Source organism: Gavialis gangeticus, unplaced genomic scaffold (assembly GCF_001723915.1).
Source record: "Gavialis gangeticus isolate Ggan-Ray unplaced genomic scaffold, GavGan_comp1, whole genome shotgun sequence".
Classification (NCBI taxonomy): Eukaryota; Metazoa; Chordata; order Crocodylia; family Gavialidae; genus Gavialis; species Gavialis gangeticus.
In genome coordinates this window covers 33,531,463-33,543,435 of record NW_017728994.1, presented here as the reverse complement: position 1 = coordinate 33,543,435, position 11,973 = coordinate 33,531,463, and the positions used below count along the sequence as shown (strand labels likewise).

The window sequence follows — 11,973 nt, the reverse complement described above, 5'->3', positions numbered from 1 at the left end:
TAATCTGCTCAGGTCCCTTCCGACCCTACAAACTATGAAACTATGAAGAGGTCAGAATGTTTTTGACCCTATAAATTCCTATTTGAAATCTCTGGGTTTATTTTGTGAATCATGTTTGCACACCTAACAGTGCTAACATTGTGTGGCATCCCATGGCATCCTTGAAATTATCTCAAGGCACCCAACAGTGCTACATCGCCCCGATTGAGAATCACTTCTTTAAAGAGAAGGTCAAGTGTGAGGGGATAGAGGAGGAGGCTTGAGTTGCCCTGCTGAACCCTGGGTCTTCAGCCCAACATGGAGACTTTGCTAACACCAATTTGGTCAACACCTTGGAAATTTCTGTGCGCCAAAAAACCTCCTTGTAAAGGAGTCTCCTGCAGTACTGGTCTGAAACACTGCATTTTACATTAGTGATGCTACAAGGGACTGAGTGTCAATGCAGAATACCACAGGGATGGGTGAAAGAGGGATATATGTCTCTTAAAAGCTGAAGGCAAGTTGATAATACTGTAGTCCTTTCTACTTGATTAACTTTGAGTATTTAGGAAAGTGCCCTCACAGTTCTCTGGGACAGCCTTGCTGCGACCAGCCTTCCTGTGGCTGTTGTTCATGTTATCAGTGGACACCAGCCTGCAACAGACTGAAAACTACTCCTGCAATGGTGGCACCAGTAAGGACAGAAGTCTAGCTGGCATGTATTTTTACCTTGATACATTTCTAAGTGCTGTTTTGCTTTCTCCAAGTTCATGATTTCCTAGTGACTTTCTCTTGATAACTGGGTTGTAGATAATTGTTTATTTTATGTGTAAGGTCTCCCAATTTGTTCATCCATTCCCTATGGGTCTTGCATTAAACTGCCCCTCTGCCTGCATTTAGGAAGAGGATGCGCAAAACTTCTCTGCTCAACCCAGTGGGTCTGTGGCATTTAACACTGTTGTCAATACTTATAGTTAAACACTGTTGTCAATACTTATAGTTAACTGCTGCCCTTATCTGTGCCTCTGAACTCTGTAGAATAAAAATTAGACACATTTGGCCTGTTAGCTGAATTATTTTCCAACTCATTCACTTTTGAAAATAAAAAAATACCGTGCTATTTTGGATAAACTAATGATAACTTAAAACTGACCTGAATGCTTCTGCCAAGCTGTAGCTGCACCTCAGATGAACCTTGTCAAAGGTTCAAAAACCTGTGTTTAAGATTTTCCAAAGTGACAGGTGATTTTGATGCCTTGGGTTTTGACACTATTGAAAAGACCTGATTTGGGGGTGACCCCTAAGTTTGATCCCAGGAAGGTATCTCTGGACAGGTTTTTAGTCACTTTTGAATGCCTTTTAAGTTTCCTTTTTTCACAGTTGATGGGTTCTTTGTTTTTTGTTGTTTGTTTTTTTTTCTCCTGGATTTCCCACAACTCTGTGTTTAACGGAGGGCTGGGAACAGAGCTAGAAATATGGGAATATTATAAGAAAGGCAGCTCTCTAGGTCTTTCTGTCGTGTCTAGACCCCCTACCCTCTTAGGGATCTTCAAGTGAGTGTCTTGAAATTCCCAGCTCAGTGGCCTCTGAGGTCTGAGCAGTTTCAGATAAATATCCACATGTTTGTCTCATGTGTGAACCACCAGGCTGTTTTGAAGCTATTCACCCATAACTTCATTCCTCCGGGATCACCTTGGAGTGTGTCAACACCAGGGCACAGCCAGTGGCCTCAGGCCCCTTTCCCTGCAGTCCAGGTGCTGCTGGATTCTGCAGTGAAGAGAACAAAAAATTACAAAAAGACTTAGAGATGTAGTCATTCATGCCATGGACACAGCACTGAGACTCAAAATATCTCTAAGGAGCCAGTAGCTCCTCAGTAGCCTATCTCTCCTCCTGTCATAAGATTTAGATTTTTGCCCTAGATCTGGACTTGCACAGAAGTCATCCCAACTCACTGCATGAAAACGATGGGGAATAGCAGAAGTGAGACCATGGGAGACAGTGCAGTCGGTGTGGAATGTGTTGGTTTTCATAAGACATGCATGCCTGTCTGACCAGCTCAGCATCAACAGTATGTGCTTTCAGCACTGTGACTGCTCTGCTTGATGCTCCCAAACAGACTGGGCACTGAAAAGGCAAATAAGCTGGTAAAATTGTATCAGGGCCTCAGGGAAGATTCAGAAGAGTGGTAGAGGTAACTAGTTAAGGGCCTGCTCAACAGCCATTGGAGTCTAAGGATTACCATTGACTTGAATGACAGTTAAATCAGCCCTGGAGGACTGACTACTGTTACTATGGAGTGGTGTCATACTTACAGGATTTTGCAACCTTTTCATTTTGGACAATACGTCCTTTTTATTCCTGGGAACAAACCTGCTTACACAGGGAATTGCAAAGCATGTGGTTTCCATTGCACTTCATAAAATTCAACTGGGTTTGTTTTTTTCCTTTTTTTATTTCCCCAGCAGTATTTTTTCCAGAAAATCTAATGAGTGTGATTTTATCAGGTTGGGGACTAGCATGTCCAGGCTGCCTTGTGGGGAGGGGAGGGGACTCCTGCTACCTGCTCAGCAGGACCAAAGCCTGCAGTACAAGAGGAGTATTTCTCACAAGGAGTGCTGGCCTGAGTCTTGGGCACACAGTGCTTGCTGTCCTGTGAGGGTCTCAAGGTAGTGTACAGGAAGCCAACAGCATTGAGGTGCTGTAAAACTTATCTCATTTTCCCCATGTTTTCATTTTTCTTTGTGAAATGGCCACATTTGCAATAAAGCAATAAACAAGAAACCCTACATACCATTTTTACAGTTACTTCCTCAGAGCAGAAGTGAATGGCACTTAGTGTTAGAACACCTGGGATTCATTTCTAGTTGTTGTGTCTTGGTGTCACCCTGGATGAGTCTTTTCACCTCTCTCTACCTCTGCTTCTCTGCTTGGCAATTGAAAACAGTGGTACTTCTCTACCCTTGATCATAGAGCTAGATTTAATAATGCCTGCATGGCATCTTGAGACCTTTGCATGGAAGGTACCACGACAGGACAAAGTCTTGGTCTCAGCAGTATTGAAATAGGCCTCCCAAGTCTTCTGCAAGACAAAAAAAAAAAGTGGTTCTGTTGCCAGGTGGCATCTGGGGAAACTGAAGTATGGGTTGGTAGTGTGATTTGTTTGAAGTCCCCAGCAGGCCGACAGCCCCATTGAGCTCCAGAGATGCAGAGAGCAAGGGTTTGATGCTTCCACTTTTGCAAAGGCCCATGCCAGACTGGAGTAAGTTTGCAAATATATAATCAAGTCCTGGCCCAACTCAGCTCTGCTTGGACAGATCTTTAAAGGCAGAAAAACTGCTGTTGCCCTGTGGAGGCCAGCTTGAAGTTGCAGAAACCAAGAGTCTTCATTTTTGGGATGTCAGGACAGGACAGAGGCCAGGTGGGGATAGATGCTTCAAGGTTCACATGCCTTCCCTTCCCAATCAGTTGAGAGGTACACCACACTGACAGCATCACTTATGCTGGAAGCTGTGGGTGATGGTTTGTACCTATTCAGGCTTTCCATAGAGCCTGGCACTGTGGTTTGTGCACTTAGGTTGGCGTTAGAGGAAAAGGGATTTTCCTCCCTATGCAGTGTCCCATTCACATTGTATCTGTCTGTAAATAACTGCTCTCACTGTTTGTCTTGACCTCTAGGGTACCCAGGAGCTGGTCAAGCAAGTAAAGAATCTGCCCCCAGCCAACTACAACCTCCTCAAGTACATATGCAAGTAAGTGGCACTGGTAAACCATCAGCAAAATCAGAGACACCAAGTTTTATATGGCTGTCTGTGTGGTATCACATGCAAATTATTTACTGAGCCAATATGCTGAAATTGTTTACAGTTAGCTCCTGTAACAGTTCGAGTGGTGGAGTATTTTGTCGCCCTGGTGAGGGAAGCTCTGAGTTTGTATCTCCAGAGCAGAAGGGTAATCTGCTCTAACCCACTGCCCTACCAACAGGCATAACTTATATTATTAATAGTGATGATGCTGTTTCTTAAAGCAGTGCTTAAGGGCCAGCCAGGTTCAAGGCCCCACAGTGGTATATGAACTGGGAGTAGTAGCCAGTCCTTGTCCCAAAATGTTTACAGTTTAAACAGGTCAGAGGAAGGGTTGGAGGACTTCAGCAGAGTAAGCAGTTTGACAGCCTCCACCCTGACCTAGTGACTGGGTGATTGCCATTCATTCCCCTTGGCTTATTCTTTTCTTGGTTTCTTTGCTGTCTAACAGTTTGCACAAGGAAGATGTTGAGGGTGGGGACTATGTGATGTGGGTGCAAGGACTGAGGCTACAATGTCCACAGGAAACAGCAAGAGCTTTGAGTTATATCTTGCTTCCATGTCTGAGTTGGACTCCCCCCTCGGACTCCACATAGGACTAACCAATATGGATCAAGGCAGTGAACTGCAGTGCTAGCATCACCAATGCCCATCTCTTTCAGTGGGAGCAGGGCAAAGCCTAAGTGTAGAAGAGAGAGGGTTTTTTTATATGTTGCCACAGGAACTACAGACCTCAGTAAGTTTTGCTACATCCCTCATTACTGGAGTAGCTGAAAACCTCCCAAAGGTGAATTTTTCATTACAGTGCTCCCATGAAGGAGGAAAACGTTATTATCCACATTTTACAGAGGGGGCACTGAGCCAAGAAAGAACTTAAGAAACTTGACCAGTATTACGCAGCAGGTGTGGGTCAGAGCTGAGAAAAGCCTCAGCCCAGGGCCCTAGCCACCTATCAAATACAGAGGACTGTACAAAAAAGTTGCACTGCTGGCAGAAATATCCACTCACTCCTGTGTCCCTAGTGCTGTAGCACAGCAAGGGCCTAGTTCAGGGGTGGGCAAAATATGGCTCACCAACTGATTGGATCCAGCCCGTGGGCAGGTGCATACTAATTGATTGGATCAGGCCTGTGGCTGCTCCTGCAGCACCCTGCATGGGGCTGAGCCCCACCCGCTCCTGCCCGGAGCAGCTGGCACCAGGCTTCTGCTTGGCTCCAGCCTTGGTCCTGGTCCTGGTCCTGGTCCTGGTCCTGGTCCTGGTCCTGGTCAGCATTCACAGCTTCCCAGCAGGCCTGTTCCCAGCATAGTTGCAGCTGCCTGGGAACTGCTCAGCTCACCTCACCCCCATCCTTCAGTGGCTCTTTCTCCGCTTCCTTCCCCTGCCACTGCTGGGCCACTCTGGACAGCAGGTAACACAGGGAGGCAACGGTGGCCATGGAGAGGTGTGCTAGACACCACATGCCCAGTCAGGCAGCGAGGAAGCTGCAGCCAGCCAGCTCCTGCCCCAGCGTGCAGGGCTGCAGCTCAGTGGAATCTAGAGCAGGAGCTGGAGCCCCACACACTAGGGCAGGAGCTGCCTGGCTGCAGCTTCACCCATCCACCTGGCTGGGCATGTGGTGCCCAGCACACACCCATGGCTGCCATTGCTTCACTGTACCACCTGCTGCCTGGAGCAGCACAACGGGGCAGGAGAAGGAAGAGCTGTTGGAGGCAGGAGGAGTTGAGCAGTACCCCACAGCTGCAGCTGCACTGGGAACAGCCCTGCCGGGAAGTTGTATGTGCTGGAAGTAGAGTATGGGCTGCCCCCTCTGAGAGCAGCCAGAGCTTGGCCCCATGCAGAGTGCTGTGGGGGTAGCCATGGACCATATGAGGGGCGGGGCACAGACTGAACCTACACCATATTGTGTAGTGCTCACTGGTCCCCACTTCCTCCTTCCACCCCCGGCTGGCTCTCAGGGCCTAGTGTATGGGCACCCCCTCACAAACCCCCCACACACATACTCTATGCCCCCACAACATCTCCCACAGACCCCCTATGATCCTCCCCACACACATACAATATACAAAAGTAAGATCTTACATTGTGCTATTATGCAATCGCCTCTAAATAAATTGGGCAAAAATTATTTTTTAAATAAAATTAAAATATAGTATGGTAGATGTTTGATTTTAGTATATGATTTGTTTTTTTTTATCTATAATTTATTAAAATGACATCTAAAAGATTTTATATGTGTGGCTCTCAACAGCTCACCAAAACTTGTTAAGTGGCCCTCCAGCCAAAATAATTGTCCACCCCAGCCTAGTTTCTTTTTGTCATTTCACCTCAGATCTCACACTCTTCCACAAAAGGGAGCAGGGATTTAAAAATAAAGTGCTGTGGGAATGAGTGTTATCCTGGGAATGCAGAGAGGCCTGCAAGGGACCTTTTGGGGCAGGGAGTCCAGTCCCCTACTATCCCAGGCATTGCATTGTAGAATCCTTCTGAGAGTTCAGTCAAATCCCATCTTAAAGCTAGCTACATTTCCTAGGGTTTTTGCCCTCACATCTGGAGGCTGCTTTATGCCCTCACTGCTGTGATCATTATAACCCTTTTTTCTAATTTCAGGTGGAATTTACCCACATCCAGTTTATCCCCATATATTCTTGTTGTATAGCTTAAATACCTCTCCTCTCTCCTTGATGCTTATCCCTTTGAGATATGTCTGTAGAACTGTCATATTCCCTCAGCCTTCATTTTGCTAAGCTAAACAAACCAAGTTCTCTTGGTTGACTGCTTGGTTTTCTGCCATGTTCCTATGTGGGAAATGGCAGGAAATAGCTAAAACTGACTTAAGAATTTGGTCTAAAGAGGAGAGAATCTCAGTTCTCCTATAGGTTGAAGGGTCCGGTGGCTTTGGCACTGGTGGCCATTGGACCTTTCTATCTTCACATCCTTTGAAGGAATAGGGTATATGTGTCATTTGAATTATAGTGACACCTATGAGCTCCTGTTATGAACCAGGATTTAGTGGGGCTAGGTACCATATGAACAGTAAACAGTGAGATGGTTCCTGCCTGTGAGACCTAGCAGAGACACAAGATGATAGAGGGAGCACATGGAAAGGCAGAGGCATTCGGTTTAATCTGACACTTCTCTTCTCTTTCTCTGTTTTCTGGGGGAACTTTTCAAGGTTCCTCGATGAAGTTCAGTCTCACTCCAGCATAAACAAAATGAGCGTCCAGAACCTTGCCACAGTCTTTGGACCAAATATACTGCGACCCAAAATGGAAGATCCAGTGACCATGATGGAAGGTAGGTGCTCTCGTTCCTGCGAGGGTGCTACCTTCTGGACCCACACAGACATTGCATGTAAAAAACACTTATTATCAGAAACTCCATGCCATTCACCATACTGCCCAATGCAGATGACATCAAAGGGGGCTTGGTCACCCATAGCAAGCAGAACAATTCTCCTCACTCAGTGCTTGTTCATGGGACATAACATTTCTCCTAGTCCATGGAGTATCCCCCATATCATCTCTGGCATGAGGAGCACCAAGCCCCACACTGTTACATGGGGTGTTCTTCTGTACTATCTCTGCTGTCACAGGAAACATCTGAGCCTACTGTTGCTGAGGTGAGAAGCTGATTGTTCTTCTGAAGGCTGATAATATTGAAAACTTGAAATATCAGGCAAATTACTGCTGATCATTATCAGTGCCAACCACCTTTATACACTCCAGTGTCCTGTAAAGGGATCCATAATGAAAAAAAACACAATAAAGCTCTCTGTAAGCAAATGGCTCTCTCCTATAGGAACTGTCTGTGGACATGTCTGTCTACACTGCAGCAGATATTGGCCGAGCTTGCTTTAAACTAGCTAACTCTTGCTTCTCTGATGCACATCCAAGAATCTGAAACTTGAAAAATATTCATGTCATAGGTCAGCATATCTCCAGCACACTAGCTGAAATAAGGATTCAGTCCTGGGGATCATCTGATTCCTACATGGAACTGGAAGATGACAGCTGTACTTCATATTTCAACATATCTGTATAACCAGTTTTTAGCTGGGAAAGCATGGGCAGTTTTGATGTTTCCATGTGGTGCCTGAAATGGATGAAAATGTTAAAACTGCAAGATAGTACTTCCTCTGTTCTGTAACTGAATGGGATCTGGGAACATCAGTGGAAGTGGACTGTACTTTGTGGAATGCCATCCAGATAAAGCTTGGATTCTTATATGCTGAAAGCAGAGATGTTTTCTGTCCACTGTACAAACAAGCTCCTTAATGACATAGTGAGCTGGCATCCAGGTGGTTACAGACCCGGGGGTGGGGGGTATGGCTCACCCATCCATGACCCGTACTTCAAGACACGCCACTAGCGTGCATGACAAGTAATAACACTGTCTACTGCCCTGTGTCTGCAGGCCTTCTCCAGCGATATTTTACTAGTGGAATCTCAGAGAGATTCGCCTTCGGTTAGTTAGCATATATGCTGAGGTAGGGTTACCATATTTCCAAGTTAAAAAAGGGGGACACTTGTCGGAGGGAGGTAATAGGATTATGGGGGAGCAGTGATATGCCAGTGCCTGCCCCTCACTCCCGATCCACAGTACCCAGACCATGCTGGTGTCCCTCACTCCCAACCCGCAGCCCCCAACCCCCCATCTCTGCTGATATCCCTTACCCCCAACCTGCAGCCTCCTGGCCCTGCCTGTGCCCTGTGTTCCCAACCCACAGTCCCCCGCCCCTCTGGTGCTCCTCACTCTCAAGTCACAGTCCTCTCCCCCTCCCCGCCCCCCACTCCTTACCCATAGCCCCTTGCCCCCCACCCCCAGCCCTGCCAGTGCCTATCACTCCCAACCCACAACCCTCTGCCTCCCCCAGCCCTGCTGCCCCCAAAGAAGCCCCCTCTCCCCCTTCCCCAGCTGGAGGGGAAGGCACCTGCCCCACCTCCCTGCCCTGCTGCAGCACCAGCAGGCACTTGCATGTGCACGTACACACAGTCTCTCTCTGTCTCTTTCTGTCCCTGTCTGTCCTGGCCTTACCTGCCTGCAGCTGCTGGGGCTTGCGGGCAGATGCAGGTGATGCCCCACCCCCACTCTCCCCAGCCCCAAGCAGCTCCTGGCTGGGGCAAGCCAGGAAGTGCTGAGGAAAACTTCGATGCTGAGTGGAGTCAGAGCAAAATCATGGACATATGCTGATATTTTAAAAAACTGCCAGGACAGAGACTGGAAGGTCCAAAAAGAGGACATGTCTGGGAAAACCCGGGTGCATGGTAACCCTAGCTGAGGGGATTGAGCTGTAGGACTGAGCTAGGTCCCAGTTGTAATATACACCAGTGTGGTACACCAGTATACATCCAGTGTGGTGCTCAGTCTCCCTCTAGTGGTGGCTGGACCACAAACACACCTAGATGAGACTACTATGGCTTTGGCTGATAAAAGGGTGACTTTCAATGCAAGCAGTACACACTCATGCACTTAGCTCCAGCAGTCTCAGATTCAGTATCTGCCGCTGAAGCCCCAGCCCCAGAGCATGGCATGCCATGGTTCAGCTGATGCCCTACATGCTGCCTTACAGTGTTGGAATACTTTCCTCATTAGCAAATGAGTTACCACTGATTGTGCAACTTTCCCATTTCCAGGAAATAGTCATCACAGTTTTGGTAAAGGACGCTATCTGGAATATTTTGCCCAGCCAGTTGGGTTAGTAATAACTTGTCAAAAACCATAGCAGAGTTCAATTTCCATCAATGGGATCTCACCAAAGGTGACTCTGCCCTAAGTACTCAGTACACACCTGTGCAGTTCAGGCAGGGGAGAAGACAGACTGCAGAGGGGTGCATCCTGACAAAGAATGGAACTGGAAAGTAGTCACTGAGGGATGTGAGAAGCCATTTGTTCTGTTTTCATGCCACCAAACACATATACCACCACTGTTCTAAGGGCTCCAACTCCCATTGCTTAACAAAAACAGGGTGGTGTACTGGTTAGAGTAGAAGGTCTGGCAGTTAGGACTCCTGGGTTCTGCTGCTGACTCAGTCACTGATTCACTCTGTGATGTTGGGCAAGACAGTGTAATTATTCATTCATAACATTGCTAATAACCACTTGCACTGTACTAAACCATCAAGATATGAGGGCTCCTTTTTGTGAGGCTTGGCACAGACATGTTTGAATCCCATATTTCACATCTGTAATCATGGCAACAATGCTACTTGTCTTTTCCAATCCACTGATGGAAGAGCCTAGAGTTATTAGCATGTATTATTTATACAGGTCCATTATTGTACATTATGCTCCCAGAGCTGCCCCATGGAGTTTCTCAGAGCCAGGAAATGAATATCTGAGGCCTTTTCATTTCTCTGATTAAATCCTTGGTTGTGTTTCCTCCCCACAGGCACCTCGCTGGTTCAGCACCTGATGACTGTTCTGATAAGCGAACAGGGACGGATCTTTGCTGTTCCACAGGCTGATGCATCAGGAAGCCAGCCCGCAGCCTGGCCTGCACACCTGCACAGCACTGTGGAATGGATCTCTGAAGAAGACAGCGAGGAAAGCCGCTCAGAGCACAGCGCCCCCAGCCCTGGTGACCTGCATCCTGGCAGTGCTGTGGTCTTGAATGCTGTGCCTGGCTCGCTGACTAAAATCACCCCTCAGGAGCACAGCGGCAAAGTGAGCCAGCCAGCTACCAGCCCCAGCAAAAGAGTGCAGACATTGCCCCCCTGGAAATATTCCTTTCGCCAGCAGGGGGCACGGTCTGTGAGCCCTAAGCGGGGCAGCTCATCCTTAGATATCCCCAATCTGTCCTCTGGTGGGAACTGGCTGATGAATGGATTGTACTCTCTCCGAGGGCACCGCCGGACCTCCTCTGGGGAACGGGTAAAAGACTCAGGTTCATCCCAGAGACTCTCTACCTATGACAATGTGCCCTCCTCCAGCCTCTCTCTCAGCACACACAGCATTGCCAGCACCACATGGTCAACGTCATCCTGTGAAATCTCCGTCATGGACTCTGTCAGCAGCTGCCCAGCTTGTCGGGCCAGTGACACCTCAGCCTTAAGCTCTCTCCAAACTGAGTGGGCTACTCAGGGCTCACTGTCACAAAGCGAAGTCAAGACTGTGGATCTGGAGAACAGCCTTCAAAGGCTTGAAGCATGCAGCAGTAGCAGTGAGCTTAGTGACCCTGCCACTGCTTCCAGAGACTCTGCCAAGTGCTCCAGAGCCCTGCAGAGCTTGGTGGCAGAGCTAAAGACAGAACTGAGCAAACAGAGGACTGAGTACGAGTCTAGTATGAAAAGGTAACCCTGCTCCTGGCAGCGACCAGAAATCCTTGTTGCAGTGTTGTCCTTAAGCAAAAAATGAATCCCACTTAGGACAGGGAAGATGCTTGCCTCTCTAGCAATGGGTCTGAGCTGCATAGTGTGTGGGGTGTTCGGATCTAGGGCTTCAGTTGCCTGAAGGAGAAAGAGGGGGTCAAGTTTAGACACATATCCAGACCTCTGTTTTCCAGAGCTGTTTAAATGCAGCTTTGCTCTTATCCCAGGTACTTTACGACTAGAGAGGACTGAAAAAATGGGATTTCCATTCCCTGGGAAACTAGTGTTTTGCTAGTCAGGGCATCCAGTGGAAAAGAAAAAGTGTCAGTGTGTCCATTTCATAGATTTCATAGACATTAGGGCTGGAAGGGACCTCAGAAGATCAAGTCCAGCCCCCCGCCCGAAGGGCAGGAAGTCAGCTGGGGTCACAGGATCCCAGCAAGATAAGCATCCAATTTACTCTTGAAGGTGTTCAGTGTAAGTGCTTGAACCACCTCCGATGGCAGGCTGTTCCAGACCTTGGGGGCTTGGACAGTAAAGAAATTCTTCCTTATATCCAGCCTGAAACCATCTTGCAGTAGTTTATAACCATTCGACCTCATCATCCCTTGGGGCGCTCTGGTGAACAAACGTTTCCCCAGAAACTGGTGGTCCCCCCTGATAAACTTATAGGTGGCCATCAGATCACCCCTGAGCCTGCGCTTTTCCAGGCTAAAGAGCTCCATGGCTCTCAGCCTGTCTTTGTAAGGTCTGTTTTCCTGACCTCTGATCATGTGCGTGGCTCTTCTCTGGACTCTCTCAAGCTTTTCCACATCCTTTTTGAATTGTGGGGCCCAAAACTGGACGCAGTACTCCAGCTGCGGCCTCACCAAGGCTGAGTACAA

The 11,973-nt window shown here is 47.8% G+C and overlaps 1 protein-coding gene across 7 annotated transcripts in view; it reads left to right on the top strand.

Annotated features, from left to right (window-relative positions):
• Window positions 1-11,973, top strand: part of ARHGAP22 (Rho GTPase activating protein 22) — a 368,091-nt gene that overhangs the window by 333,328 nt on the left and 22,790 nt on the right. For all 7 annotated transcript variants that reach the window (XM_019502551.1, XM_019502550.1, XM_019502554.1 and 4 more), the window contains 3 exons: window positions 3,658-3,731; window positions 6,955-7,076; window positions 10,171-11,071. In XM_019502551.1, coding sequence (XP_019358096.1) covers window positions 3,658-3,731; window positions 6,955-7,076; window positions 10,171-11,071 — 1,097 coding nt within the window. The remainder of the gene's footprint in view (window positions 1-3,657; window positions 3,732-6,954; window positions 7,077-10,170; window positions 11,072-11,973) is intronic.